The sequence below is a fragment of the Excalfactoria chinensis genome, chromosome 9 (genome assembly GCF_039878825.1).
Source record: "Excalfactoria chinensis isolate bCotChi1 chromosome 9, bCotChi1.hap2, whole genome shotgun sequence".
Lineage (NCBI taxonomy): Eukaryota > Metazoa > Chordata > Aves > Galliformes > Phasianidae > Excalfactoria > Excalfactoria chinensis.
Genome location: NC_092833.1, coordinates 15,771,156 through 15,796,480, shown reverse-complemented (window position 1 = coordinate 15,796,480; position 25,325 = coordinate 15,771,156). Strand labels below are relative to the sequence as shown.

Genomic DNA, 25,325 nt, shown 5'->3' with positions numbered 1-25,325 from the left:
GAAGAGTCTGCAAATGGAAATAAAAAGCATCTGAAAGAAACAGTAAGTAATATCTAACGAGCCATTCCAGGATATTTTAAATGATGAAAAAGCCCTCTGCTCTGTCTACAGTTAACCAAGGTCCTTTGGAGCCAGGAGACTACTGAATATTTTAAGAGCAATGTTATTTTTCAGCAGTTCACAGCTAATGAATTCCCAATTCATATCTCACAGTAGCTGAAACAGAAAAGAACAATCAATTTCCATCTCAGCTGTAATATGTTTCCCACTGCTTGTGGAACAGGTCATGCTCAGAGCTTGAACCAGCAGGATGGAGGTGACGGGGCCATGTCAAAGATGCTCTCTGTGCTCTGGCAAGATCTGATGTGTGTTGGCTGCTTTATATTTCTATTTTGTAGGCTTTTAGAGTAAAATGAGCTATAAGGTATGCAGGTCTGGGGACCATGGGGGCAACCTGCTGCTAGCAGCGATGGTGTGCATCTTTGCTCAGTGGTTTTGCATGTCATGCTGCAGCAGAAATGCTGAGTCATGGTCTGAAGCACTGACTGAGCACCTGGTGGGAAGGCAGGGCCAACCCAGGGGAGCTCAGGTGCATGCAATGTACCCAATGACCAGGAGGGCTAGGAGCCAGGATGCACCTCTTCCCAGACCTCATTTAAGGGCTGGCGGTGCAAGACCATGCATGGTCTTCCAAAGGTAAGCAGCTTTTTTTCCTTCACTTCTGTGTCTGCTATATATGGGCTTGTTCATGTTTGCTGCAGCCAGGACTTTGCACCCCCCTATTATCATGGTACTTTCCATCCCATTATAGCATTACACACCATGTCTGGGGGATGAGAAGTGCAGATATGTTGCTGTGTCTTTCACAGTCTAAAAAGCAGAGTTACAGTTTGATAACTTCAGATTCAGGCCCTGCAATCTGCCTGCATTCTATATGTGTTCATATTATTTTGCTGGGTACTCCTCAGTTTCTTCCAGTTCTGCTTTTGCTAAGTGCCCACAAAACAAATTACAGCCAATATTCCCTCATTAGGGCAGTGCTTCTAAATCCACTGTGTCTCTTGGTTTGTATGTATTAGTGCACCCACTCACACTGCGCTGGTCATGAGGAAAGGAGCTTCGCTGGGTGATCAGCTCCCCTGTGCTCCCCAGCACAGAGTGCGACGGTGGTTGGTTTGGCTCCATCTCCTGCTAGCTTTGTGGATATACGGCTGCTTTAAAGAACTGCAAGACTGACAGTAAGTGGTGTTTGGAGAAGTAGTTGGATCACTTGTATGGTAGGGAAGGAATCCACAGAGAGCTGTGACAGACAGCAGCGCTGGCTGCTCCTGTCCGTGCTACTTCCAAGGTTGAGGTATGGGAAAAGCCTGGAAGCTCCGCAGCTCCCAGCCCAAGCTGTCAGTAAAAACCATCCTGAACTCCAAGCTCCTTATCTCCTAGCAGCGTCAATATTTTCTACACGAGCAGGAAGGAGGATGGATGAATGCATCTTTGCAGGAAAATGTTACAGCTCTGGGAACAGGGACTTCAGAGCCATCCTTATCCGTGCTGCTGGCAGTGGGGCTGTGTGCTGGAGGACAGCACTCACCCTGCTGTGTCAAAGGGAAGGATTTCAGCCAGCTGCTCCACACTGCCTTTCGTCCCTGTGCCAGCCAGTTCCTGGCTTGGGCACCAGCAGCTCCCAGAGCATTGCAAAGGCCTGCAGGGTTATTGCCCTTAGCGGGGAGTCTGTGCTGGGAGTATGAATACTGACAAATAGTGGTGGTGAGGATATTGGTAAGGAGGGGGAGGCTCGGTGCAGCAGCACACCGTAGCCAGCACAGGGGACATTCAGCCCCATCCAATTCACCCGATGAAGTTTCTTCCTTTTGTTTTGTCTCTTAAACAAACATCATTTTATCCCTATTTTGTCTATATTTGGTGTAATCGGATCACTCCCTTCACAGACTCATTTCCTGCCTCTGGGACACTGAAGCTATTCTTATTTGTTTTTCCACTGGCCTCTTTGTTTCTAATTACTTTGTGCTGACGCTGTGGGAATATGCTGAGGCTGTGCCACCTCTGATACTGCCACATGGCTCTGTGATATGCAGCTGTGCCCCGGCCCCTCTCCAGGTATTTCCTACCTGTAGTTTGCTCTTTATTCCTACACTTGGGTATACGATAAAGCTGATTTCTGGTAGTTTTAGGCCTAGGGAGCAAGCGAGCAGAAAGCATGTGGTTTTGGTTTTATTTTTTAATGGCAGTCGGTGAGGTTCTGCTGTACTACGGATGATAAGAGACCGGTGGTGCAGAACAAGCTCTCTGTATGCTCACACAAATAGCTGATGCGGATCTGCTGCTCTGGCAACAGCTGCTGAGCTTGTTGTCTAACAAAAAGCACTTCATTATTTTTTATTGCCAGACATCAAAAATGCCCATGGGTGGGAGGTCTCTCCTAAACCAATTCTATTTGGAAAAGCCTAGCAGAAATGCTTATTGAGAAACGAGAGGAGAAAACCTTTACTGAGAAAGGAATGGAGGTAAAAATGATATATATAGATATATAGATACACACACACACACGTATGTATGTGTGTGTCTATATCATATAAGGTTATGTGGTGTATGTGTTTATGTTTGTAGAATTTCAACTAAATGTAAAACTTACAGTGCTGCTTTGGTCCCAAATGAAGCAGTGGATTTAAAGATAAAGGCGTCAGTTGTTTGTTTTGTTTTCCCTAAGGTCCATGCGATTCTCATCTGGATAATTTAATTAACTTCCTAATGTAAACAAGGGCTGGCTGACTTCCACCTGCATTACCCCAGCTCTGTTGCTGTGAGATGGTTGGTGTTATGAAGGAACCCCCGTTGCTCTGGTTTTTCTGATGTTCTCTTCTTGTCTGTGTGCTGCAACCATTTCTTCCTGTGGAGCCCCATGGAAGGAATGGGCTTCCTGGGTTCCATCCTTGTTCCAGGTAAGCCCAGTAAGCACTGCCACTCACATGGCAGTGGCACTTTTCCTCCAAACCCAGCTGTGCAATCAGCTGCTTTGCTGAAATCCCAGCTCTTGTTTCCCCACCTCTTGTTGAATGATGATGTCTTTCTGTTAGGCTGTATACCAGCACATGACACTGCATTAAAAGGAAGGAGAGAGATAACAAGGTAGCACAGCCCTATTGACTTTTTGATTTTGTTTCTAGTTGTTACATTTAATCAGGACGGTTTTGTTGTGTCAGCCTCCTTTAAAGGATGCATTGTCACATAAAAGGGCAATTCCAAATAAAACAGATGGAGTGTATTTCAAAATACAACTGTAACACACAGGGGTTTTGTTTTTTTGCTTATCTTGGTGTAGCAAATAAAGATACTAAATAACTGCACATTGTTTTTTCTTCCCAAATTCTTGCAGCTCGATACAAACAACATGCTGCTTGTTAAATGCAGCATCAACTTTCAGTGGATCATCTGCTTGAACATTAGCAGAGGTTCAGGGTCAGGTGCTCAAGGGGAATGGCTCCCACCTGCCACCTCTGCAGCTACACACACTGATCCTGTTTTAGGTCTGCACCTACTCAACACAAACCTTTAGAGAGAGCAATGCCTGGCTGCTGGCAGTCTCACAGCCACAGCAGCTTGTGGCATTTTCTGACCATATCCACCTTTCATAAATAAAATATCCAAAGCAGCAGGCTGGCTCCCTCACCTCCCCTAGTTCTGAAACAGAAATATGAAACAAATGGGCATAATAGCAATTACTCAAGCAGCTGTTCACTTGCTGCATCCTCTTATCTCCTGTTAAGGACAGCTGTTCAAATAGATTGGAAAATAACAAGTGACAAACTTCCATGTGCTCTGGGGTCTCATTTATCACCCCCTCTGTACCTTTCGTTTAGATTTAGGTAGCACAAGAGGGTGTTGTGGCTGGTAAAGTATTGCTTTGTGCTTTGGCAACTCTCAAGTCTGTTGTAAAATTTGCCAGCAAAAGCGGTGTAGAAATAAATCATCAGAAATCCACGAGGAAGCTGAATGTTTCAGTAGAAAACTTCAGCTTAAACCAGCAGCTTTCTTCAAGCAGAAAATCTCAGTGTTGCAGCCTACGTACATCCCTGTTATAAACACAGCACGGCAGATTCCACAGTGTTAACTCCCTCTAAAAACCCAGTTCTGGTTTTACGTGCTTAAAACCCACCTTATGTGACTGTTCCAGAGGCAGCAGCTGCCTTCATGCAGCCTGAGCACACCATTTAACACTGCAAATGTCCTACAATTTCACTGGGTGAAGAGTTTAGTTCTGCTTTTCTACCTGGACTTTCACAGTGAACAGCTCCAACTTCTAGCAACGCAAATGAAATGACTCTCTATGCTGGCCCTTAATTACAATTTAATTTAAGAAAAAAAGAGCTTGAAAACTAATCACGCTCTGTTGAACAGAGTACAAAATCTTTATTGACCAATAAGTTAAGTGTTGTCATAAATAGATGTTCCTTTTGTACGCTGTCTTGAGCACGAAGCTCAGCTTCTGTTACTCTTCTGAGTCTGATCCTTCTTCATCTTGACTGATCTGGAAGTAGCGCAGCTCATACGTCTCTTTGTCAGACGCAACAACACGAAGCCAGTCACGAAGATTGTTCTTCTTGAGGTACTTCTTGGTGAGGTATTTTAGGTACCTTACAAACATGAATTATATGTTAGAACTTCTGCCATTTAACATTCCTTACCAATGCCTGTACTCCACTCATGCCATGGCTCTAACAGGGGAACTCTTACATGCTGAATTTTCCAAGGGGTGATTCCACTTAATTAATTACAGCATGAAATCACAAATTACTATGCATAACAGATAACAAGCCTACATTTTCATTCCCGATACGTAAGAACTTATTTGATGCTTCCTGCCTATACAGCTCAATGCCAGTACCCCCAGGGCTGCCTCTTGCTGCTCTTAACCTTGTTCTAACACAACAGATATTGGCACAGATATTGTTCCTGTATCAGAAAAGTGAAAGGAGGGTGTGGGGGAGGAACTGAACCCAGCTGAGTGCACTGATCTACTGCATGCCCCAACAAATGAATTAACTAACTGCTGGAAAGCTTCTGTTGGCTTTAGGGGTTCTCTTGCCACAACACGTATCGTGTATGCGTATATTTTAATATAACTAATTATAACCCCACGTATATAAATATAACCCCACTACTTCGCAGACACAGTGAAAAAAAAACCCAGTCAGACCTTTTAGAGAACTGCTTCTCCGATGTCACGGTGATTTTGTTCTTCAGACGTTCAATGTGAACAGTGTTCCCCAGGTTTCCAGTTTTTCCATTGACCTTAACCTTCTCCTTTAGGAACTGTTCCTGTTTCAACATTAGAGAAGAAATAGAACACTAGGGAAGGGCACCCTAGGTATGAACTAGGGAAGGGACCCTAGTCACGGAGCGACATTAAGTACCACTGTTAGCCACAGCGAGCATCCACAATGCTGTCAGACTTCCCAGCATGCAATGAACTGAGATGACACAATCATGGAAGCGTCTGAGCTGCAAAGGGCCTCTGAGGGCCGTCAGATCCAACTCCCTGCAGTAAGCAGGAACACCCCCAGCTCCATGAGGCGCTCAGAGCCCCAGCCAGCCTGACCGCGGGTGTGTGCAGGGACGGGGCGCCCATCTTATCAATCATCTATATGAGAAACTTAAACCCAGGGAACGTTCAGGATCCGCCGGTGAATTACAAAGCAGCCGACGTTACTGAGCTGCTGGTTTCCCAAGGGCGGCCCGGCTGCCGCGCACCGCACCGAGCACGGCCAGCACGAACACGGACACACTTACGAAGTTCCCGGAATCGAAGATTCCATCTTCAACAGGATGGGTCAGATCGAGGCAAAACTTCCACGTCGCCTTCTTAGATTTCCTATCTTTCTGCTAACAAACAAACGGCAACGCCAGCACCGTCAGCTCCGCACCGCGTCTGTTCGCCCGCTGTCCCATCGCGGCGCCGCTCTCGGGCCCGGCCACCCCCGGCCCTCAGAGCCACAAGAAGGCAGTGTGTGCCGTCACAGGGCCGCCCCCTGCCCGCCGCGGCTGCCCGCACAGCGGCCTCCCCGCCCGCACTCACCGGCCCCATCTCGCCGCCGCGACTCGCACGCTGAAAGGAAGCGGCCCGGCGCACTCCACGCTCTTATAGCCGGCCCGACGTCATGACGCATGCGCGTGCGTGACGTCACGACGCAGGCGTGAGGCGGCGCAGCGCGCCTGCGCGGCCAGAGGGTGCCGTGATGGCGGGCGGGGCCGCGGCTCCGTCAGGCGTTGTCCCTCCCGCCCTCCCCCAAGGACGAGTCACAGGCGGCAGCGGAGCGAGTCACCTCTTTATTTACTCTAATTAATTGTCATTAGGTACGAAAGCATTTCTTTTTTTTTTCCCTCGTACAATTCTAGGCCGAGCTGCTCTAGCGTTAAAGTGTTCCTCGTTCAGAAAGCACGGGGTTGGCCCACAGACACAGAGCGAGCGCTGACTGCAAAGCTACACAAGGCCCAAAGCCACCCCACAGGGCCGCCTCACCCCAAGCATCACCGCACTGCCACAGTATTAGTATTAAACACACAACGACCGTTTTCACCTCCTTGTGGGCGTGGTGTCAAACAACGACGCACTTTATTAACCATAGACACCTCCGGGCCTGCAGCTGCCTCGGGGGATCTCCCCACACAGCCTGCTTACAACGGACAGGGAAAAGGCAGCGGGGCTTGCAGTGACACAGAGCCAACATTCAGCCCAACACAGCGGCTCTGGGCTCACAGAAGTTGGCAGTCCCCTGTGCCTTCAGTAACTTGTGTGTGAGATATGCAACATCGCCTTAAGGTCATCTGATCCTGACGTTGAATTCTACCGTCACAAACTACATCCTAATCACTCAAGCAAAAAAAAAAAAAAAAAAAAAAGAAAAAAAAAAAGAGTGGGATTGATTGAATTCTGAATTCTGTACGACTGACCTGCAGTAACCAGAGGAGTTTCAACTGTCAACAAGTTTGATTTCTTTACAGATTCTGTAAAATTGACCTGCATTGTGAAGCTACAGACCGTGCACCGTTTCTGGGTACATCGTGGGTTAGAAAAACCTGTGAGAGGCTTGAAAGCAGTTACATTAAAACAATGAAATTCAGCTAACTTCTTTAAAAAAAACAGCCCTGAGAACATGGCTCAACTAGGAGGAGCCTAGTTGAAAAACCACCATTAGAAGCAATAAGTTGAAGGATCTGTTGAAATCTTGAAGTATTACGTGCCAACATTTGAGGCAGGAAATACCGCAGTCTTTCCAATTCTGTGAAGTATGAGAAGCTCAATGAATTGGAGCCATAAAAAAAATGCGTTGTTTGGAGTGGAAATACTTGTCTTTACCTCCTAGTCATCACAGCCTTTATTTTAAGCAATTGCGTGAGCTATCAGAAGCTTACTTTTCTATTTTAATACACTTGGTTTGAGAGTGTTAAAGACAAGACTACAAAACAAGTAGTTGGATGACGTTTGTTTTAAAGTAAAGCTACGAAATAGGAATTCTCCTAAGCATCTGCTTAGAGATCTTAAAAATAAGCATCTATATGGACTATTGATCACAATGTTGTTGCAAATTATTCTGACAGTAGACTGAAACATCTTACATTGGAAAAAGTGTCTCAAAGACTTGTTCTAATTTAGAAGCAACTTTCAACCGTACTAAAACTTGGAGATTATGCTTAAGACTCATGCTTATGTATTATTATCTATGGGAAACTTCATGCACGACGAGGCAATGCTATGCACTTCCATTGTGTTCGAAGCGCTTCACAAAGACAACTAAGTATATAAGAACAAACCTATATTGAAGTACTGAATCATTTAGGTCTTGCAGAACTGAAGGTTGCAATAGGACATCCTTAAGCCCCAAAAAGGGTTCTCTTCCAGCAAGCCGGAAGTCATAGAATATTGATCTTTAGATTGCCTTAGTACCTGAAAACTCATCAGGCCAGGACTCCACTTGAAGAAACAGGATGAAAAACAGCTCCTGTCCTGGAGAACTTAAAGTCTAAGTGAATACGTAGACAGTCTAAGTAAATAGATTAAGTAAATACTTAGATTGTGGGCCAGTGGCATTGAACACCTGTCTTCCAACAAGGGTTAGGAGGGACTGACAGGCACCAGAAAGCAGACTGGAACCGTACCAGAACATCAAATCCAAGTCCTGTAGATTTCAAGCGTTTTAGAAAGCATTCATAATAACGACTCCCCATTGGGCTGCTGATCACACAGATCAGCTTGCTGTTATGACTATGATGGATGGTTTCAGTCACCTCTAACCCCAACAAAGCCTGCCCCTTAAGTATTGGTATGGAAAAGCAGGAAAGGACATAGTGCAGAGCTGCTTCTACTGCTAGCGTGCCCTTAAAAACCTTTCTGAAGCATTTCAATAGCTTGGATCTACAGCTTTAGAAAAGCTCTGTCATTTCAGTCAAGGAGCTATTCAGAGAGCTCACCCACAACGTGCATTGTACTAGCTAAGAGCATGCAGCAGTATCCTACTTCTGCCAGGTGTCCCAGGTAACTGTGCTTTATTACCAGAGTGTATTTATTGCTGTCTTTACCTTCATTGTACCGCTCCCCATCATGAGAAGTCTATGAAGACTACATGCTTTTGCCCACTACGTTAGACTTCCAAGATTTGCTAAGCTCTACCACAGTATGTACAAGGGCAGTTCAGGATAGTTGCCACGAGCCCTCTGGGGATTAGAGAGTACAAGCTGGAAACACTTAAGCGGTAAGCAGCAGTGTGAAGTCTGACTCTCACTGCCAACAGTTTGAATTGTACAGATGGCCTAACGCAGCACACCAGGTGTTCACAAGTTGTCCTACATCAGCTGATAGCTGCTGAAGCTTAAGGCAAGTCCATGAAATGGTTTACCCACTGTGGAGAGAGACTGAGCCATGGGCTAAGAAGTTTCCCACCTATGAAGAGTCATTAAGTATCTAAACTCAAGTTGAGTGCTATAAACAAGAGTAAGCTAGTTATCCTTCCATGACTTGTTCTGTAAAGCTTTGTTTGCCTATTAAGCTACTAAATAGTCAGAGGCATGCACGTGTGTTTCAATGACTCCAAACTCCTGTGGATAGGAACTGACTTTTCCAGCTACCTAGTTATTCTTATGGCTAAGCCATGGTTGTTCAGTACTGTTTGTCAAGTCTGTATTTTGAAAATACAATACTTCTACTAAAAACCAAAAAGAACCCCAACCCCACACATGCATTTAGTTTAGGCTCAATGCTACAGTTTGTCCCACTTCTTGAAAAACCACGCGGTCCTTGTGCTACAAAAATATGGTCTGAACCTGAAGACTGAAACCTAAAGCTGGAAGCACTGCAACAGATTCCCGCGGTGTTCGTCACCCTTTTATAGTTTAAGATAAATAGAACAAAGAAAAGCAATCGAACTGTGGTTTTGTTTTTGTTTTCTTTAAGTCTGACAAAGGCCTCGAGTGAAAGTCTATAGCTTTAGCATCCGTTCTCACCTTGACCTATCTATGTCTCATCTACTCAAAACTCAACTGCCTGCCTAAACCACAGGTAGGCTTTGACACCATTTTAACGTTACAATAAGCCAACGAGTTGGCAAAAAAAAGAATACAGAGGTAATACAGTTAAGTTGCACATGGCCACTGGGGCTTGTGGTCAAGCCAGCTGGCGTTTCTGATCACTTGAGTTTCTTGGTCTAAAATTTGTGATTGGTACCTACAGTTCTGCAAGAGTCCCAATCCACAAAGTTTAAGCTTAAAAAAAAAAACCAACAAAACAAAGAAAGCTACTTTTATTGTCAGTTCTATCTAAACATGTCAAGAAAAATACTATTTGTGCTCTAGGTCACTTTATAATCCTAGATACCTACTAGCTTATCTAAAAGCCCCTGAATACTGTATTTTGTCTGTTCATACAGACAAACACTGTTTTGCTCAAGCAAATAAAAAATATATCCACTAGTAACACCTGAACGGTTTCTTAGATCCATAGCTGAAACCCACAGGAATGTTAAAATAGTTACAATTAAGGAATTAAAATCTCAGTGATTTTGAAAACTGCCAGTTAGCCTGCAACACTAATCCAGAATCCAGCACTGCTTTGTAACAAGTCAAAAAAGAAATGAGGTTGCTTGTGAAGGCCAGAGCTTTGGTGACAATCAGAACCAAATTTAAAGATCTGTGGTTTATCCAGACCTGAGCAGTTGCCCGTGCCTGGCGATCCTCTTTATTTGCAAGGCTTTATGGCTACAGCACATTCTTCATTCATTGCACTTATGACGGATATCTGAAAGAAAAGACACACGGGTTAATTCCGACCCTCCACAGCAGAACTGCTCCTAGAAGTTATGGGCAATCACACTTAACGGTGCAAGATTGTGGCATCTCAAGACTTGTTTCCAGCTTTAAGGTGTTTATACAGCCCAGATTACATCACAACGCTCCGCACAAGAAAGAGTGGAAGCTCCAATCTACACCAAGCAAACAGCACTGTTAGGATCTATCCTGACATATCTGAGAGTCAGATCACCGTCAGCAGAGCTGGGCTTCAGTGCCACACTGCGTGCCCCAACACAGATGTCCTACTTGCCAAGGAACCAATTCCCAGGTTTTTAACCCTCTCTTCATGTAATAATACAAATAACTACACAATGAAGAACATGTATTCTTATGTCAGGCAAGGACAATTAAACATCTCTCTTCTTGTCCGCCTAACTCTGTTCTTACCTGCACATCTTCATTGGCATTGAATTTTCCTTCAATTTCTTTTCCCAGGTCACCTTCTGGCAGCTTTAGATCCTCACGAACTTCACCACTTTCTGTCAGCAGGGAGAGATACCCATCCTGAATCCCTATCAGCTGTGAGGAGAAGTTTGTTATTAGGAAGTTTAACACCAGCATCACTAGTAGGCAGCAAGCAAAGACAAGCAGAAGACACAGTTAGCTGCTACACTAATCTTTAGTACCGTGTTTCTAACAGTTAAGAACCTAATTTAATTTGCCCTGTGAGGTCGGTGGCACAGTAAGCAGGAGATTTCTATCTGGACAATTCTTGACAACTTTAACAGTTGGGTAAATGCTCCTGGTTCAGCAGTGCCACATCTAGGCAGGCAAGTCTGCCAAACCCTCAGTTCTCTGAGGGCAACAGTACTTTATTAAGTGACAAGCAGTCTTGTGGTGAAAAACACTTTACTTGAAGTGTTAGGGGTTTTAGATTTATGGAAGCGTGGGAGGATAACATTAACTCACCTGGTAATCATTCCTCTTTATATTTGGGACATCCATGTTATGAGTTGATGGGCAAATATCTTCGTATTTTTTCCCATTGAAGATATCAATACCAACCAGGTGGACCTACAAGGAAAAAGAAAGATCGGTTCCTGTTCATCCTACGGCAGCCAAATGTCACTGAAATCAGTGCTGCTGGTCCCATATGGGGCTTCTTTTGTCTTTTACAAGCTAACACGTGAGACAAGATTCTCCTCAAATCCTTTGCTTGCTGTGTGAGAGCAGCCCAAGCGCTGAGCAAACCCCTCAGGTATCCTTTCACATTTCAGATCATCCACTAAAGGAAATGAGTGAAGGCTACAGTCCTCACCTCCCATCATTTGACAATACAAGGTAAAGCTCAACGCTCTTGACTTTTGGTTTGTAACTGTTAAAAGAACATTTAATTCATGTTCCAGCTGTTGTGTGAAACAACAGGAAGGTTAAGGAGAACAGAAACGGCCACGTGCTGAGATGAAAGCAGCTCCCAGCTGCTCAGAGCAGCCAGCACATGGATTAGCAGCTCACAGCCTGCCCTACTCAGCTCCCTTCAGTCTTACAACCGGTTCAGTATTTAGCAATACTATGTAAGATTGGGGGGAAAAAAGAAAAGAAAAAAAGGAAAAAAAAAAAGGCCATGAAGTGCAAGGAGGAGGACAGAAAAAAAACCCAGCAAAGTCCTGGCAGCCTGTAGCTCGGACAAAAGCTGAATACTCCACGCGTATCACATGAGGCTGTGGAAACTTAAGATAGCAAACGTAGATCCGTCTGGCCATCTGAGTGCGGGGAGCGCAGCCCGGACAGCTGCAGCCCAACTGCTGGGGCAGCAGCGAGCCGCGTCCCGTGGAGCGCCGGTGGGGCAGCCGCGGTGCAACCACGCCCTGGGGATTTCATCAGCCCCTTCCAGAACTTACCCCGCCCGCCGCCGCCCGCTTTATCACCGCCGCCGCCTAATCCTGCCGGCAGGGAGAAGCCCCCGGCCCTGCCCGGCCCTGCCCACCCCCGCTCACCTTGGCGTGGCCGTGCTTTCCCGTCTTGGAGGTGGACATCTCCACGATCTTACACGGGCGCCCCTTCAGTACCACGAAGCCGTTCTTGCGCAGCGCCGAGCACTGCATGGGGTAGGTGGACGAGGCGCCGGCGTCGCCCGTCGTGAAGTCCAACTCGTCGGCCATGGCGGCGGCTGCGGGGCTGCGGGGAACGCACAGCGTCGGTCGGAGCGCGTGCCTCCCCTCCCGGTTCCCCCCCCCCACCCCGATGCCGGAGAGCCGCGATCCGCCCGCCACGTGCCCGCCCTCGGGGCCCTCGGCGCCGCGGCCCAACCGGCTCTCGGAGCGCTCAGCGCCGGGCCCGGAGCGGCCGGGAGCCGGAAAGGGGCGAGGGAAGCGTTCCGGCGGCCGCTCTTACCTGCGGAGCGCGGCGGGGCGGCCGGGAGGGCGGGCGGGGGCACGGCGCCGCGCACACGCGCCCGACCACTGCGGCGGCCGGCGGGAAGGGGCGGCGGGCGGCGGGCGGCGCGCGCACCACGCCCCGCGCCCCGCCCCCCGACTTCCGCTCGCTTCCTCCGCGCGGATTGGTCCGTTCCGCCTCGTCCCGCCCCGCCCCTCGTCCCTCCGCCGGCCACGTGCGGGGCGCTACGGAGCGCGGCGCGGCTCAAACGGAGCCGGGCGCGGAGCTCGGCCGCGTGGGGGCGCCCTCGGCGCACATGGCGGCGCCCGCACCGCCGGGCCTGAAGGGGGCGCTGCGAACACGGAGCACCGCGCAGCCGCCGCGTGCCGGCTGCTCCGTTCGGTTCGGTGTCGGCTGGGAGCGGTGCCCGGGTCGTTCCGTGAAGTGCTCGTACGTGAGCGGTGTTTGCTTACCGATGAGCTGCACGTGCTCTACGGCATCTGCGCTTATGGCGAAGTACTTCAAGACGGAGCTGCCGGCTCCTGTGAGCCCACACTGCAGCAGCATGGAGCCCAGCAGAGCCGTCCTTGTCTTGAATGTCCGGTTACGAGCTACGTTCATTTTCTACAGTTAAGCAATGAATCGGCTGTGCCTCGAGATAGCTATACCGAACCAAGGCTCTTTGCTGAGGTGCAGCTGTGGATGGGTGCTGTCTCTTCTTTAGACACAAATACTCCAGCAGTCTTTATCACCAATTCATTAAAAAACCTGAAATCAGCTGCATCAGACACTGCTTGCGGCCATCACTCCTGTGTCCGGATCAGCATTTCTATTCGGACGTGTGTTTCTTGGCTGCACTAACATACAGCACCAGCACTTTGGTTTCAAGGCATGTTTCTGACCATCGGGGTCTCTTGTCTTTACATGTATTTCTGTTTGGGCACGTGTGCTCAGAGCACTGCACACCTGGACTGGGTCTCTTCTGAGTAGGCTCAGTGCCTTATTGATCTTCAGCTCTCTAAGTCTTCACACCAATCACACAGCAGAAATGAGCAGCGGCCAGAGAGCTTTTGGAAGGTCACAAATAGCAGAGAACGGGCACAACTCATTCGTATCCTGAAGAAGTGCCCAGAAGCACCTCATTAAAGCCCAGCTTCAGCCATGTATATTTCAGCCAGCTCTGGGGCAACACACAGCCTTGTTGCCGGCAAACTCAACACAGGGTGGAAGGCGTTGCTCGCCTGGCTCATCCATCCCCCCACAGGACAGTGCTGGGCTCAGCAGACCCTCTGTGTTCCTGCATTCAGTCTCTGTGCAGCCTGACCCAGACGAAAGAGCCTTTGCTGTGACCTTGCCATAGGCATCACACTCTGCTCCAGGCACTGCTTGAGCGCTGCCATCCACCCTCTGCTTCTCCCTGGAATGAGTGCAGCACCAGGGGCTCATCCCATGTTTGCAGTGGTCTTGAGGACAGGATGCTGGGATGTCCATACAGTGATTAGGGGCTGTGTGTCCTGGGATGCTTCCAGCTCCCGTCACGCTGCCTCTTCCTGCTTCCTGGTCGCTCTCGACTTGTGTGCTCTGCCTGGCTGTGCAGATGTGACTGGGTCAGGTATGTGCCTGCTGTCAGAATTACCCCGGGCACACACTGCAGGTATGAGGCAAGCAGTGCCACGCTGCCAGGGACGCTGAGCCAGCTGGAACCAGCTGGAACTTGCACTGGGAGGAGGGGATATGCGCTGCAACTCTGCTGTTCGCTCCTCCCAGGCTGACGCCACACGAATAGCAAGACGTGTGCCGCATGGGGAGCCCTGATTCTGCCCCCCAGTCTTCTGTCCTGCCTTGCAATTGCCCATCCCTTGTAGGTTACGGTGGAAGATAAGGACACAGAGCACCATCAGACCCTACAGCATCGGTCCCTGCACGTGCAGTGCTTCAGCTTCATCCTCATCAGCTGTTTGAGTCGGGAGAGGGAGGGCACCTCTTCTCCGTGATGAAAAACAAGTTGAAGCGAGGCAGAAAAATCGGTGATAAATGAGTGTGGAAAGTGTTAATGGAGCCAAATGTCCCGAGCTTATTGGATTAGGAAAGTCAAACTCATTTTGAAATTAGGCCTGGAGTGTGGGAAACTAGATATTGTTCACCATTTATCTGACACAACAGAAAAGTCTTAATGGCTGTCATCTCAGCACATTAGGAAAACACTGTTGAAGCTCTTGCTGACAAGATGCTTTCTCAGGGGCTATTAATTACATTGCGTTATTAGCTAACCGCGGTACAGGAACATATTTTGCATGTTAACTAAAGTGCAACGACCATTTAGCTAATAAGTATGACTCGGTCTTTTAAATCTTAATGATTAGCAACTTCACAAAACTGTAACGTGGAGATAAAAGTAATAATTGAACAAGCTGTGTCATAAGAACAAGTTTCAGCTGGAACGCGCGTGTGACAAGGGCAGATAACGTGCTAATTGCCGGCCTGATGGGACAAGGCAGACGTAAACGTATCTGCAGATCTGACCAACCCTTGTGACCCTTTGCTGCATCCCAGTGCTCGGTAAAAGTACACTGCGATAGCTCAGCCCAGCAGCACAGTGAGGACAGGGCACTGCGCAGCTCCCAGCTCTGCCATCCTGCATCCCTGCAGCCTTCCCCACAGCAGCAGAATTAATTGGAAACATCCCAGGATAAGAAAAGTATCATCTGTAAGGGATGATACAGTTAAAAGAATAGTAGTAAAAAGCACAGAGGCTCAACTCAGCACTGACCAAGCAAGGGGAGCAACCTGTTAACTCTCAGGAGTCCCAGTGCGCTGGCAATGGGCTGCGGAAAAGCACTCAGGGGGAAGATATCCTTCTGCTGGTAATTACTGTTACAGTCATATTACCCAAGTGGCTCCAAACGCACAGTGAAGTTCAGGAATACAGCTACGGCAGTGTGGGCTTTGTTAGACTGACTTATGTGCTATGTTACAACCGATTGTACAAGCAATTCAGGCTTTTAGTTGTCATTTATTTGGTAGCACGGAGGAAAACAAAGGCTGCCTGGCTCAGTGTGTTGCTAAACAAATGACACCTCGATGCTGCGTTATTAATGTTGAATGCAGTCCCTCCTGAAAGCGCCACTGACTGATGCACTCCTCAGGCATCTGTGCTCAGCTCAGCTCTGCATGCCAGCAGGGATGTTTTGCAGCTGCAAAGCAAATGCCACCCACAGAGCAAATGTGCCCTGCTGGAAAAAAAAAAGCCTCCTGTCTGGAGATGGACGTGTGTCTGAGATGCATGGAGGGGAGAGACAACAGCACAAGACAGCACGCGCTGCAGATGTTGTTCACGGTCACCTTTATGTAACAGACATAGATAACATTGCTGTTATTGCAGGCATTCCAGGAAATGGTGAAATCTTCTCCACTGAACACACAGGGACAATGCTGGTCCTGGTGAACCTCGTGCCTGCACTTCCAGTTGCAGAGTGTGCATGGGAAGGAAGTTCAGGCCCATAGAAGGGAGCATGAACATTCCCATCACAACCACTGCAGTGCTTGTTGTCAATGTGAGCTCACTGTGTGAGCAGCACTGATGTTTCTTCCGAAATAAATAGTGGGTATCTATCCTGAGAAGCTTGCTAGAAAGCCTTGTTTCACAGCGAGGAATATACAAATCTCAAAAGCTCAAGTAAAAAAAATCATTAATTGTTACAGTTGATCTAAGCACTGTACAAAAAGACAGAGGGCAGCGAGGGGAGGCGACCTGGCAATGGTCACACCATGGGAGAGATAAAACAGAGAGGAACAGCTTCCTACATAAAGTTCAACAAGACCAAATGCAAGATCCTGTACCTGGCTCAGGGCAATCCCAAGCATGAGTACAGGCTGGGTAATGACTGAGTGGAGAGCAGCCCTGAGGAGAAACGCTTGGGTGGATGAAAAAAGGGTGACTATGAGCTGGCAATGTGCACTTACAGCTCAGAAAGTCAGCTGTACCCTGCGCTGCATCAAAAGAAGTGTGGCCAGCAGGTCAAGGGAGGTGAGTGTCCCCTTTGCTCTTGTGAGACTCCACCTGGTGATGAGGCCCTGGCACAGGCTGCCCTGAGAAGCTGTGGATGCTCCATCTCTGGAGGCATTCAAGGCCGGGTTGGATTGGGCTTTGAACCTGCCTATGAGACTGGATGGATGTTACAGTCCTTTCCAACCCAAACCATTTTGTGGATCTGTGACCTGTGCAGTATTCTGCTAGCACAGCTGCACTAGCAGGTGTTTTCTCAAGGCTCAGATCACTCAGCAGGAGGAGGCAGCAAGCATGAGAAGAAAAGGTGAAGGCATGAGGCTTTGGCATCACCCAACTCCTTCCTTCATTCCAGCTAAGCGATGACCCTGTTTCATATAATGCTTTGCCAGCTAGTAGGATCATGCTGCCATGATGCAGTGGGACACTGAGGTACGGTATTCCTCCCTTTCTTTCCTTGGCTCTTCCTGCAGCTCAGCTGTACCAACAGTTTCAGAGCAAAATGGCAGCTGTGGCTGGATGATGCAGGCAGCACGCAGAAGTCCCGCAGTTGATGTGTCCTCCTGAGCTGGCACCTGCAAGGTGTTTGTGAAATGAGACTTTTGCCTAATGTTTCCTTCTGCATCCCTCCTTCCTGTGTGTGTTGCCATGCCTACGCCTCCTCCCCGCCACGCAGGTCTTCCAGCTCTGTCATGGATTTGGCCGGGAGCTTCTTGCGGCGGAATGCTGCTGCAATCTCCTCAAATGACTTCCCCTTCGTCTCGGGTACTTTGAGGTACGCAAACAAGAAGAAGACCAGAAGGAGGACGGCGAAGACAACAAACACATACGGTCCGCACAGATCCTGCAGCGGGACAAAGAGAGCAGGGCACAGCCATCAGACCACAGCATGGCGTATCGTCACCGCAGTCTGCCTAGCCATGGAGATCTGGGGGACGTGCACATCCCGCTGTTCTGCCTTGGGATCCTCACCCACCTCATTAGGGAGGTTTCTTACCGCAATGTATTGGAAGCACATCCCCACAATGAAGTTGCAGGCCCAGTTGCAGAAGCCGGCAACAGCAATGGCGGCGGGGCGCGGGCCTTGGCTGAAGAGCTCAGCTACAATGAACCAGGGGATGGGCCCAGGCCCAACTTCAAAGAATATAACGAAGAGGAAGATGGCGATCATGCTGACATAACTCATCCAGGCGAACTGGCTCTGCAAGAGGATGCACGTTATGGTTTCAATATGATTCTCATTAATTATTACTAATTAATTAAGTTTCTTTTGCAGAAATCACTCTTTATTTGGACAAGTAGGGGCTGCGCATGCAGGACACAAAGAATGCAATGTCTCCAGGTGCTACATGACAAAAAACAGCTCCAGCTATTTCCATTTTGTCCCTTCTAGGGACAAGTGTTTTCCGAACCTCTATGAGATGAAGATGAACATGCAAAGCTTTCACACTTCTTGTTTGCAAATTACAGATTAAAAAGTGGAGATGAAGCCTTACCAGGAGCGCAAGTCCAACCGTCATGGCCACGGCACTGATCAACATGCCCATCAGACCAGCCAGGAACAGCGAGCGCCTGCCTGCCTTCTCCACCAGGAAGACCTGCAGAAATGCATGCCTGATAAGTCCCTAGCAGCCCTGCTCTTAGGAGGCCAATCAGGTCTGTTAACAGCAAGCAACTCGTTACCACCAACACAACTCACTCCTGCTCTTCTAGCTCATGTGGTTGAGGGACCACTGCACCTTTCCTGTGTGGCAGCTGGAGTCAGAAATTTTGGCCTGGCAGCTCCCAGATTCCTTCTGCTTAGCTGATTGCACTCAGCTTGCTCCTTCAGCACTTCTTGGACTCTGATCATCTCACCCAGCTTCTGACATCTGTATCTGTACTGACTGCCTCACCCAAGAAGAAGACAGAGGTAGCTCCAGATGGCAACCTGACGACTGCCCTTAAAATATCCTACATCAGCCTCTGAGGCTGCCTGTTTCTTCCCTTCCATTTTAAAGGACACTTGGGGCCATTCACTCAACTGCAGACATCTCCTCTTCCTGTAATTACAGCCAGTGATTTACACTTCCAGGAGATGGTCTCTGTTCTGGAGACAGGTCATCCTACTGACACGTGGAACTGCAGATCCTTTGCTTCCTCTCTCCCCTTGCCAAGATCTGCCTGTCTGTCAGTTATTCTGCCTTTCAGTCAGGGTCTGTCATTCATTGACAGGTGTGGGTAACTCTTTAAGTGTTGATGGCCAGGAGAGCAAATGTCCCCAGGGTAGATGTGGGACTACAGGAGACCATCTGAGCTGGAGGCAGACCTCCTCCAGTGGTACAGCCTCTGTGCTTTGTTTCACAATGAACACTCATGGCTTCTCCTCTGCATGGGACCTGCAATGGACTTTCACTAAAGAAATTTCACCCCAAGGCCTTCTACCTCCATAGGAAGGACTAGGACCTGTATTTCTGCATTGCATCTAGTCCTGCTTCCTTGTGGGTAAAAGTCCTTTACTCCCTAATGCGCTCCAAAGATATGAGGGAGGTGGTCATGTTTGGCATTTCCTGCTCTTATTATAGTAATAACCACATTAAAAAAAAAAAAAAGCCAACATAATAATAAAAAAATCTGCTGATTAGAATTGGATTAATGCTCCCAAGAGAGAGACATAGATGGAAAGGCTGGGGAAGCTGGAACCACCCTTTTATTGCTGTAGATCTGAGGAGGAAAAGTGCTCTGTTCATTTATGGAGTAGCCTTTGGATATCGATCATGCAGGCACTGTGTGCATGCACAGGAAAATTTGAAAGACTGAAGATAAGGAGCTTGTGAGCTGTCTGCTCCTGGGGCAGATTGGACCTATGGAATCACAGTCTCAAAGGTAACTTTTGTCTGGGGCTCAGTGCTGATCTACCTGAGCTTCCCTGCACAAGATGATGCAGCTGTCACTCACAAGGCACTGAGCCGTGCTGTCTGACAGCAAGGATTTTCCAGAGGAGGGGATGCCCAGGGAAGGATTATCCCCTGAGTTATTCACGAGCAGCTCTGCAAAACCCCCAGCCCCAGCTTCAGCATAAAGTCAAGTTTCAACATCAAATCTCAGCTGTCTCATTTTGGGAATGTAGGGCAGAAATATTTACTTACGGAGATAACGGTGAAGACAGTGTTCACCACTCCAACGCCAATGGTTGCATAAACTGGTTGGCCAACGCCGGCTCTCTCGAAAATGTTTGTAGAGTAGTAAAAGATCTATCAAAATGCAATAGGATGAAGGATTAGGTAACAGGGCTGCTGTAGCCTTCTGTTCTCCTGAAGGAAGGATTTCTCCTGCTTGGTTGAAATTTGAAGTTATTTAATTGTGATTAATCTTTCAACTTTTTAAGTATTTATTATAATGATTAAAGCCAAACCTTTTGAAAGAACCCGAGGGAGTTAAAAATCCTATTTAAATTTCCCTCCTGAACTGTTGCATTTTCACTTTTGAAAGTTCCCCTCCACGTGGCCCCATGTTTAAACTACAAAACTGGATTGTCAGCACTGCACACTGGAAACAAACACCGTGATAGGGCAGAGGTTTGAAGAGCTTTTTGGATATTGCTGTATTGAAATGACTCCAATGTCTCCCTTCTCTCAAAGAATAAGGCAGTTCCTATCTTGTGGAAGTGAAGGACAGGAGGACAGTGTGGATTTCTTTAACAGTTTTGGGAGTCTCACCGCATTGATGCCTGAGAACTGCTGTGATATCTGAACCATCAGTGCCACGATCACTGCCTGCCGGTACTTGGAGGAGCTGAACAGCTGCCCGATGGACACTCTCTTTTCACTCGCAGCTTCTTGCTTTTCCTTCTCCATCTCAGCAATCTCTTTCATTGGGTCACAGTTTCCTCTGAGCCTTTTCAAACCTTAAGGGAAAGTTCAACGTTTTCTTATTGTATTAGATTTATGAGGGAACTCTGCCTGGCCAAAACAGAGGTACACCGATAGGTAACACTACAGGTGGTGTAAGAACAGGCAGGTGAACCCAGAACTTCTCTTACTTTTTTTGGCCTCCTCCACCTTCCCCAGCTTGATGTAGAGATAGCGGGGGCTCTCAGGGCACAGCAGCAGCAGGAAGAACTGCAGCAGAGCAGCCACCCCAGACAACCCGAGCAGCAGCGGCCATAGGTCGTCATTGCCAAGGAGAAAGTCCAGACCCAGGACCTGGAATTACGGAGGCATGTTGGAAAGCAGTGAGAGATTTTCAAATGATGTGTGGGCAGCAATTTTCTTTGCTCTATTTGCAAAGCGTTTTTGTAACCCCAGCACAACAAGCAGGACCTTGCCGCCTATTTCCCATATATATGTATTATGTACATATATTTTCAGGAAACAGTAAGAAGATGCAAGCTTTTGGCTACGTCACATGAGGTGAACTCATGGTTACATCATTTTCTGGACGTGTCGGTCACAATAGGTGGATGTGCCAGTCTGTCACATGGCAGAGACACCCAACACAGTGCACAGTGCTCCCTACCTCTCTGACAGAGCCATATTTAGATAGTGAATACCTCGTGCTCAGCACCCAGTCTGGCTCTGACCAGATGTCTACCAAAATCTCACATGGGTGAGCAGAAGACCTTGGGATGTTTCACATCTCTGACTCAGGGCCGGAGTTTAACCCCATTAGGGCAAATTCTCCTTCAGTTTTGGAATGGAATGTGAAAGATTTCTCTAAGGTTCCCCCATTTATCCCCTGATATCTGTCATGCTCCCTCTGGTTCTGTGGCTTTCCCTTCATACCTGGCTGATGAGGATGCCTGTGACGATGGCCAGCTGGTGCAGTGTTCCCAGTGCTCCTCGGAGGGCAGTGGGAGAGACTTCACTCACATACATGGGCACGAGGCCAGAGGAGAGCCCTGCACAGAGCACATGAGCATCACCCCTCTGTGGGCAGCAGAGACCTCTCCCCCAGCTAGAAAGGAGGATGGAGCCTGAATCCCACATCCAGCATCCAGCATCTGTCATTTCACATACCGCATCCATCATCCTGCATCCTCCATCCCATACTCCATATCCCACATCTCATATCACACATTCCATATCCCACACCCCACACCCCATCCAGCCCAGTGCCTTGCAGGGCTGTTCAGGTGCACATGCACATGCACAGCCCTGCACAGAGCAGAGCTCTGCTGGGAGCAGTAATCACAGAGCAAAGAGCTTTCTTCAAGGCTTTCCTTGACCCATCAGAGAGCACCAGTAACAGTGATAACAAATTGTATTTCTAAGCTAATTCCAACGCAATTCCATATTATCTGCCTGCTATCTTTTCCTCACTACTCGCAGCACTGCTGTACTATCTGTACTATAGTCTGTGTAGATAGTGCTGTTGTCTTGGGAACCTGTTACATAGCACAACTAACAGCACACTCATGGGACAGTCATCACCAAGACTGAGCCTGAAGTCTGGGGCACTGCCGAGGAGGTGTGTCCAGCTCCCTTCTAGCATAATTGATTTTATGATGGAGCTGACACAAATAGCCCTACGGAGAATCCCGGATTGAGAAGAACGAGCATGGAGGAGAAACCTCACTATGAGCTAAAAAAAGCTGAATATTGCAGAAATGGAGAAACCTTCACTGTCCCAGTGCCCGCCCTGCTGGCACTCACCGCAGTACAGCCCCGTGATTGCCCGCCCAGCGATGATGAGGATGTGCGATGGCCCCAGCTTGGCCAGCCCCATGAGGAGGTTGCCAGCGATGGAGAGGACGTTGACCACCAGCATGGCTTTCACCCTGCAGGGCAGCAGAAATATCAGTGAGGTGCAGGGAAACTGGGGTTTATAGAACATGGCAAATGATGCTGAAATGCCCTATCTTTTTTTTTGTCACAGGATGGGATTGGAGTGTCCGTAAGGGTTGCTCAGTGGCTTCTCGGTTGAGGGCTGAGCATTGAAATAAAATATCCAATCTGTAATGTAGGATTTTAATAAGCCAGACTTCTGGGATGCTTGGAGCACTGTTTTGGAGGTCTGATGGTTCTTTCATTGAATAAGACAAAATAGCACAAGTGGTATTTCTACAAGAAAGAAGAATGTTTTGGAGAAAATTCAGACATAAAGGCTTACACTGTACTGACGCAGTGTACTATGTTTGGACTGGAAGTTCCTTATAGGTCTTCTCCGACCTTAATGATTATATGCTTCTATGAATTTGAAATTCACGGAGAGGAGTTGGAGTGCGGGGACTCACATGCCTGGAGAGCACATGGGAGCGGGGAGGGCAGGTGCTGAATTCCAGCTCCAGGCTCTGCGTAAAGCCGTAAATACCGGGGGAAACGAATCTGGTCCCTCCCAGCCCTCCAACCCCACAGAGATCTGCCCAGCAAAATTCTGCTGAAAACCTCAATTTTTTAGAGCACAAAGCAGACTTATAGCAGGCGTGCAGTGACAGTTTGGGCAGGGTGATGCCTTTAGCTCAATTGGAGCCAGAGGCACCTTCTCACCTCCCTAGCCGGTCGCCGATCCAGCCCACGGTGAAGGAGGAAACCATGCCTCCAACAGCAAACATGGAGACGGAGAGGGACCAGTACATGGTGAGGATGTGAGGGGACACGGCGGGGTCCTCAAAGAAAGCTGAGGGTGGGAGCGTCCCGTAGGTGCTGTCCCATGCCTCTATGTCTGGGATGGTGACAGTGATAGTAGCATCGTACCCGGAGGTGTTGGTGGCATGCCTCACCATGGGGGCAGCGCCCAGCATGCGCCCATAGTGTGCTTCTATCACCTGCAGCAGGCAAAGAGGAAAATGCCATCAGCTTAGAGCTACAGCCACCCCTGGGCTCTGCGGTGGGGATTTTCCTCCCCAGGACCCTGCTGGGCACGTACCTTTTGCGGGGCGTTGATGACGCCCAGGCTGTAGCCGTACTGGAAGAAGCCCAGCACCGCGGTGAAGATGGAGAGGACCAATGTTCCTGTGAGATGCTGGGAGGGAGCAGAGCACAGCCTCAGCCCCAGCCGGGAAGGATGCAGCCCTGGGACAGACCCATTCCCCCGCAGTGTCCCAACAGCACCCCTCAGTGCAGCTGGGAGGACACACCATGCTGCTGGCTTTCAGCAGTGCTGGTGAGAGTACTTTTTTTTCACTCCATCGCAGCTGAAATTATCCTCTGAGGTGACGAAGATCTTAAAAAACAACCCCCTGACCCCTCTGTCCTGGCTCTGTACACAGAAATCACAGAGTGGTGAATTAAGAGGGGTATTTTTGCTGGTTGCAGTGTTGGCATGCAGCAACAACCAACCCTGGGTGCTGTTCTCCCTCCAAATCCCAGTGCCCACCACCACCAGCACTTACCTTCTCCGCCTGCATTTTGCTTTTCCCGTCCATCCCCGCTGCTCCCCACACCGTGCTGAGCTGCTCCCGCTCTCTGCAGAAGGGACAGCAGGGGCAGCAGAAGTGGCCGTGCCAGGGGAGATGGGACTATATCACCTCTGGAGTTAATGAGAAACCCGCATCCTCCCAGCAGTTCTCAGCTCAGAGCCAACCCATGCATTTTGGAGGGGGGGACAAATAGAAGAATGGGGACTCTCTGAGGGCAGAGAGGGGATGTGGGCAGTGCAGTGGGCGGCTGAGTTTGGGCTGTCCTATGGCACTGTGCCATGCTGGGGAGCAGGGAATGCAGCCACGCTCAGGAGTTCAGCACCTGCACTGGCTTCTGCATTGGGTTTATTGACCGCATCACAAAACTTGCTGAATGTTAGCAAGAAGAAACCTTTCCAGCACATGGAACAAAGATGCTAGGAAACGAGTAAGTGTTTTATTCATGTATCACTTGGCGCCTGCTTTAAAATATCTTTGTGAGAAGCAAACTTGTACAGATGCAGCCATATCCAGGTGTGTGTATGTTTGTAGCTGCAGCCCTCACTGCAATGCCTGCACAAATCCATGTGTGCATTCGGGGGGCTCAGAGAATGCTGCATGCATACATGGAGACACAGCACAGCCAAATGACCCCGAGCACCACCATTACCCCACTGTCCCTGAGCAGCCCGTGGTGGTGTGTCCTGTGATGCTGTGCCTGTGAGTCGGACTTTGCACAGTGCTGCGGATCTGGTCTGAACTGGTCCTGCTCAGCTCTGCGCTGAAACCCTGCGCAGCATGGGTTGGAACCCTACATGCCTACAGGTGCTGTATCCTTCCAATGGGTTACGGTGAGTCATGGTGCTGTCCATCAGGAGCCTTAACGTGGGCACAGAAGGTGCTTTCCATACAGGGAAAAACAGGGAGGCAAACGCTGCTCATCACTGTGCTGAGCTCAGGGTAAAACTTTAACTCGAGGTAAAGGGTTCGCTGCATTCATGCAGCTCCAGCCTCTGCTTCCACCCCTCGGGCTGAGCCCCCTCCCACATCCCTGCCTGGGGTGAGGAAAAGCCTTCAGGATGCCCATGGGGTGTGCATGGCAAGGAGGGCTTTTTACATACCCAGAAAAGGGCAGGGTGGTGTTTGCAGGGCAGCTGGTTTCCAGCAGCACCAGCGCAACTGGAACGTATTTGGCTCCCAGTGACTCCAGATGTCTTTCCATGGGGTTGTATGGGGTCCGGATGGGGCTGCACTGTCCGGCACAGATTAGGGCAGGGGAAGGCGGGGAGCAGCACGATGGGTGGAGGTTATGTAATGATGTGGGGTGAG

General features: G+C 48.8%; 3 protein-coding genes across 3 annotated transcripts; all 3 read right to left on the bottom strand.

Annotated features, from left to right (window-relative positions):
* Positions 1–4,400: 4,400 nt before the first annotated feature.
* Positions 4,401–6,196, bottom strand: RPL22L1 (ribosomal protein L22 like 1). Its single transcript, XM_072344542.1, has 4 exons — positions 6,092–6,196; positions 5,806–5,898; positions 5,213–5,334; positions 4,401–4,649 (listed from the first exon to the last, which is right to left on the bottom strand). The coding sequence occupies exons 1-4, from the start codon at positions 6,098–6,100 to the stop codon at positions 4,505–4,507; spliced, it is 369 nt and encodes a 122-aa protein (XP_072200643.1). The 5' UTR covers positions 6,101–6,196; the 3' UTR covers positions 4,401–4,504.
* A 133-nt stretch (positions 6,197–6,329) lies between these two features.
* On the bottom strand, positions 6,330–12,797 carry EIF5A2 (eukaryotic translation initiation factor 5A2). Its single transcript, XM_072344643.1, has 5 exons — positions 12,691–12,797; positions 12,294–12,474; positions 11,266–11,370; positions 10,744–10,875; positions 6,330–10,303 (listed from the first exon to the last, which is right to left on the bottom strand). Exons 2-5 carry the CDS (start codon positions 12,456–12,458, stop codon positions 10,244–10,246), a joined length of 462 nt encoding a protein of 153 aa, XP_072200744.1. The 5' UTR covers positions 12,459–12,474; positions 12,691–12,797; the 3' UTR covers positions 6,330–10,243.
* A 4,384-nt stretch (positions 12,798–17,181) lies between these two features.
* SLC2A2 (solute carrier family 2 member 2) lies at positions 17,182–24,023 on the bottom strand. The gene is made up of 11 exons (XM_072344436.1): positions 23,991–24,023; positions 23,525–23,620; positions 23,146–23,423; positions 22,312–22,436; positions 21,442–21,557; positions 20,700–20,862; positions 20,377–20,564; positions 19,807–19,911; positions 18,175–18,276; positions 17,676–17,879; positions 17,182–17,522 (listed from the first exon to the last, which is right to left on the bottom strand). The coding sequence occupies exons 1-11, from the start codon at positions 24,021–24,023 to the stop codon at positions 17,331–17,333; spliced, it is 1,602 nt and encodes a 533-aa protein (XP_072200537.1). The 3' UTR covers positions 17,182–17,330.
* Between the last annotated feature and the right edge of the window lie 1,302 nt (positions 24,024–25,325).

Coding starts and splice junctions, on each gene's coding strand:
- SLC2A2 (XM_072344436.1), bottom strand. CDS start 24,023: ATGGACGGGAAAAGCAAAATGCAGGCGGAGAAG. Junction 19,912..20,376: donor AGTTCTCAGGCATCAATGCG/GTGAGACTCCCA, acceptor GCATTTTGATAG/ATCTTTTACTACTCTACAAA. Junction 17,523..17,675: donor TGTGCTTCCAATACATTGCG/GTAAGAAACCTC, acceptor GTCCCGCTGCAG/GATCTGTGCGGACCGTATGT.
- RPL22L1 (XM_072344542.1), bottom strand. Junction 5,335..5,805: donor TCTTCGATTCCGGGAACTTC/GTAAGTGTGTCC, acceptor ATGTTGAAACAG/GAACAGTTCCTAAAGGAGAA. Junction 4,650..5,212: donor GAGAAGCAGTTCTCTAAAAG/GTCTGACTGGGT, acceptor CATGTTTGTAAG/GTACCTAAAATACCTCACCA.
- EIF5A2 (XM_072344643.1), bottom strand. CDS start 12,458: ATGGCCGACGAGTTGGACTTCACGACGGGCGACGCCGGCGCCTCGTCC. Junction 10,876..11,265: donor TAAAGAGGAATGATTACCAG/GTGAGTTAATGT, acceptor TTCTCCTCACAG/CTGATAGGGATTCAGGATGG. Junction 10,304..10,743: donor ATGCCAATGAAGATGTGCAG/GTAAGAACAGAG, acceptor CTTTTCTTTCAG/ATATCCGTCATAAGTGCAAT.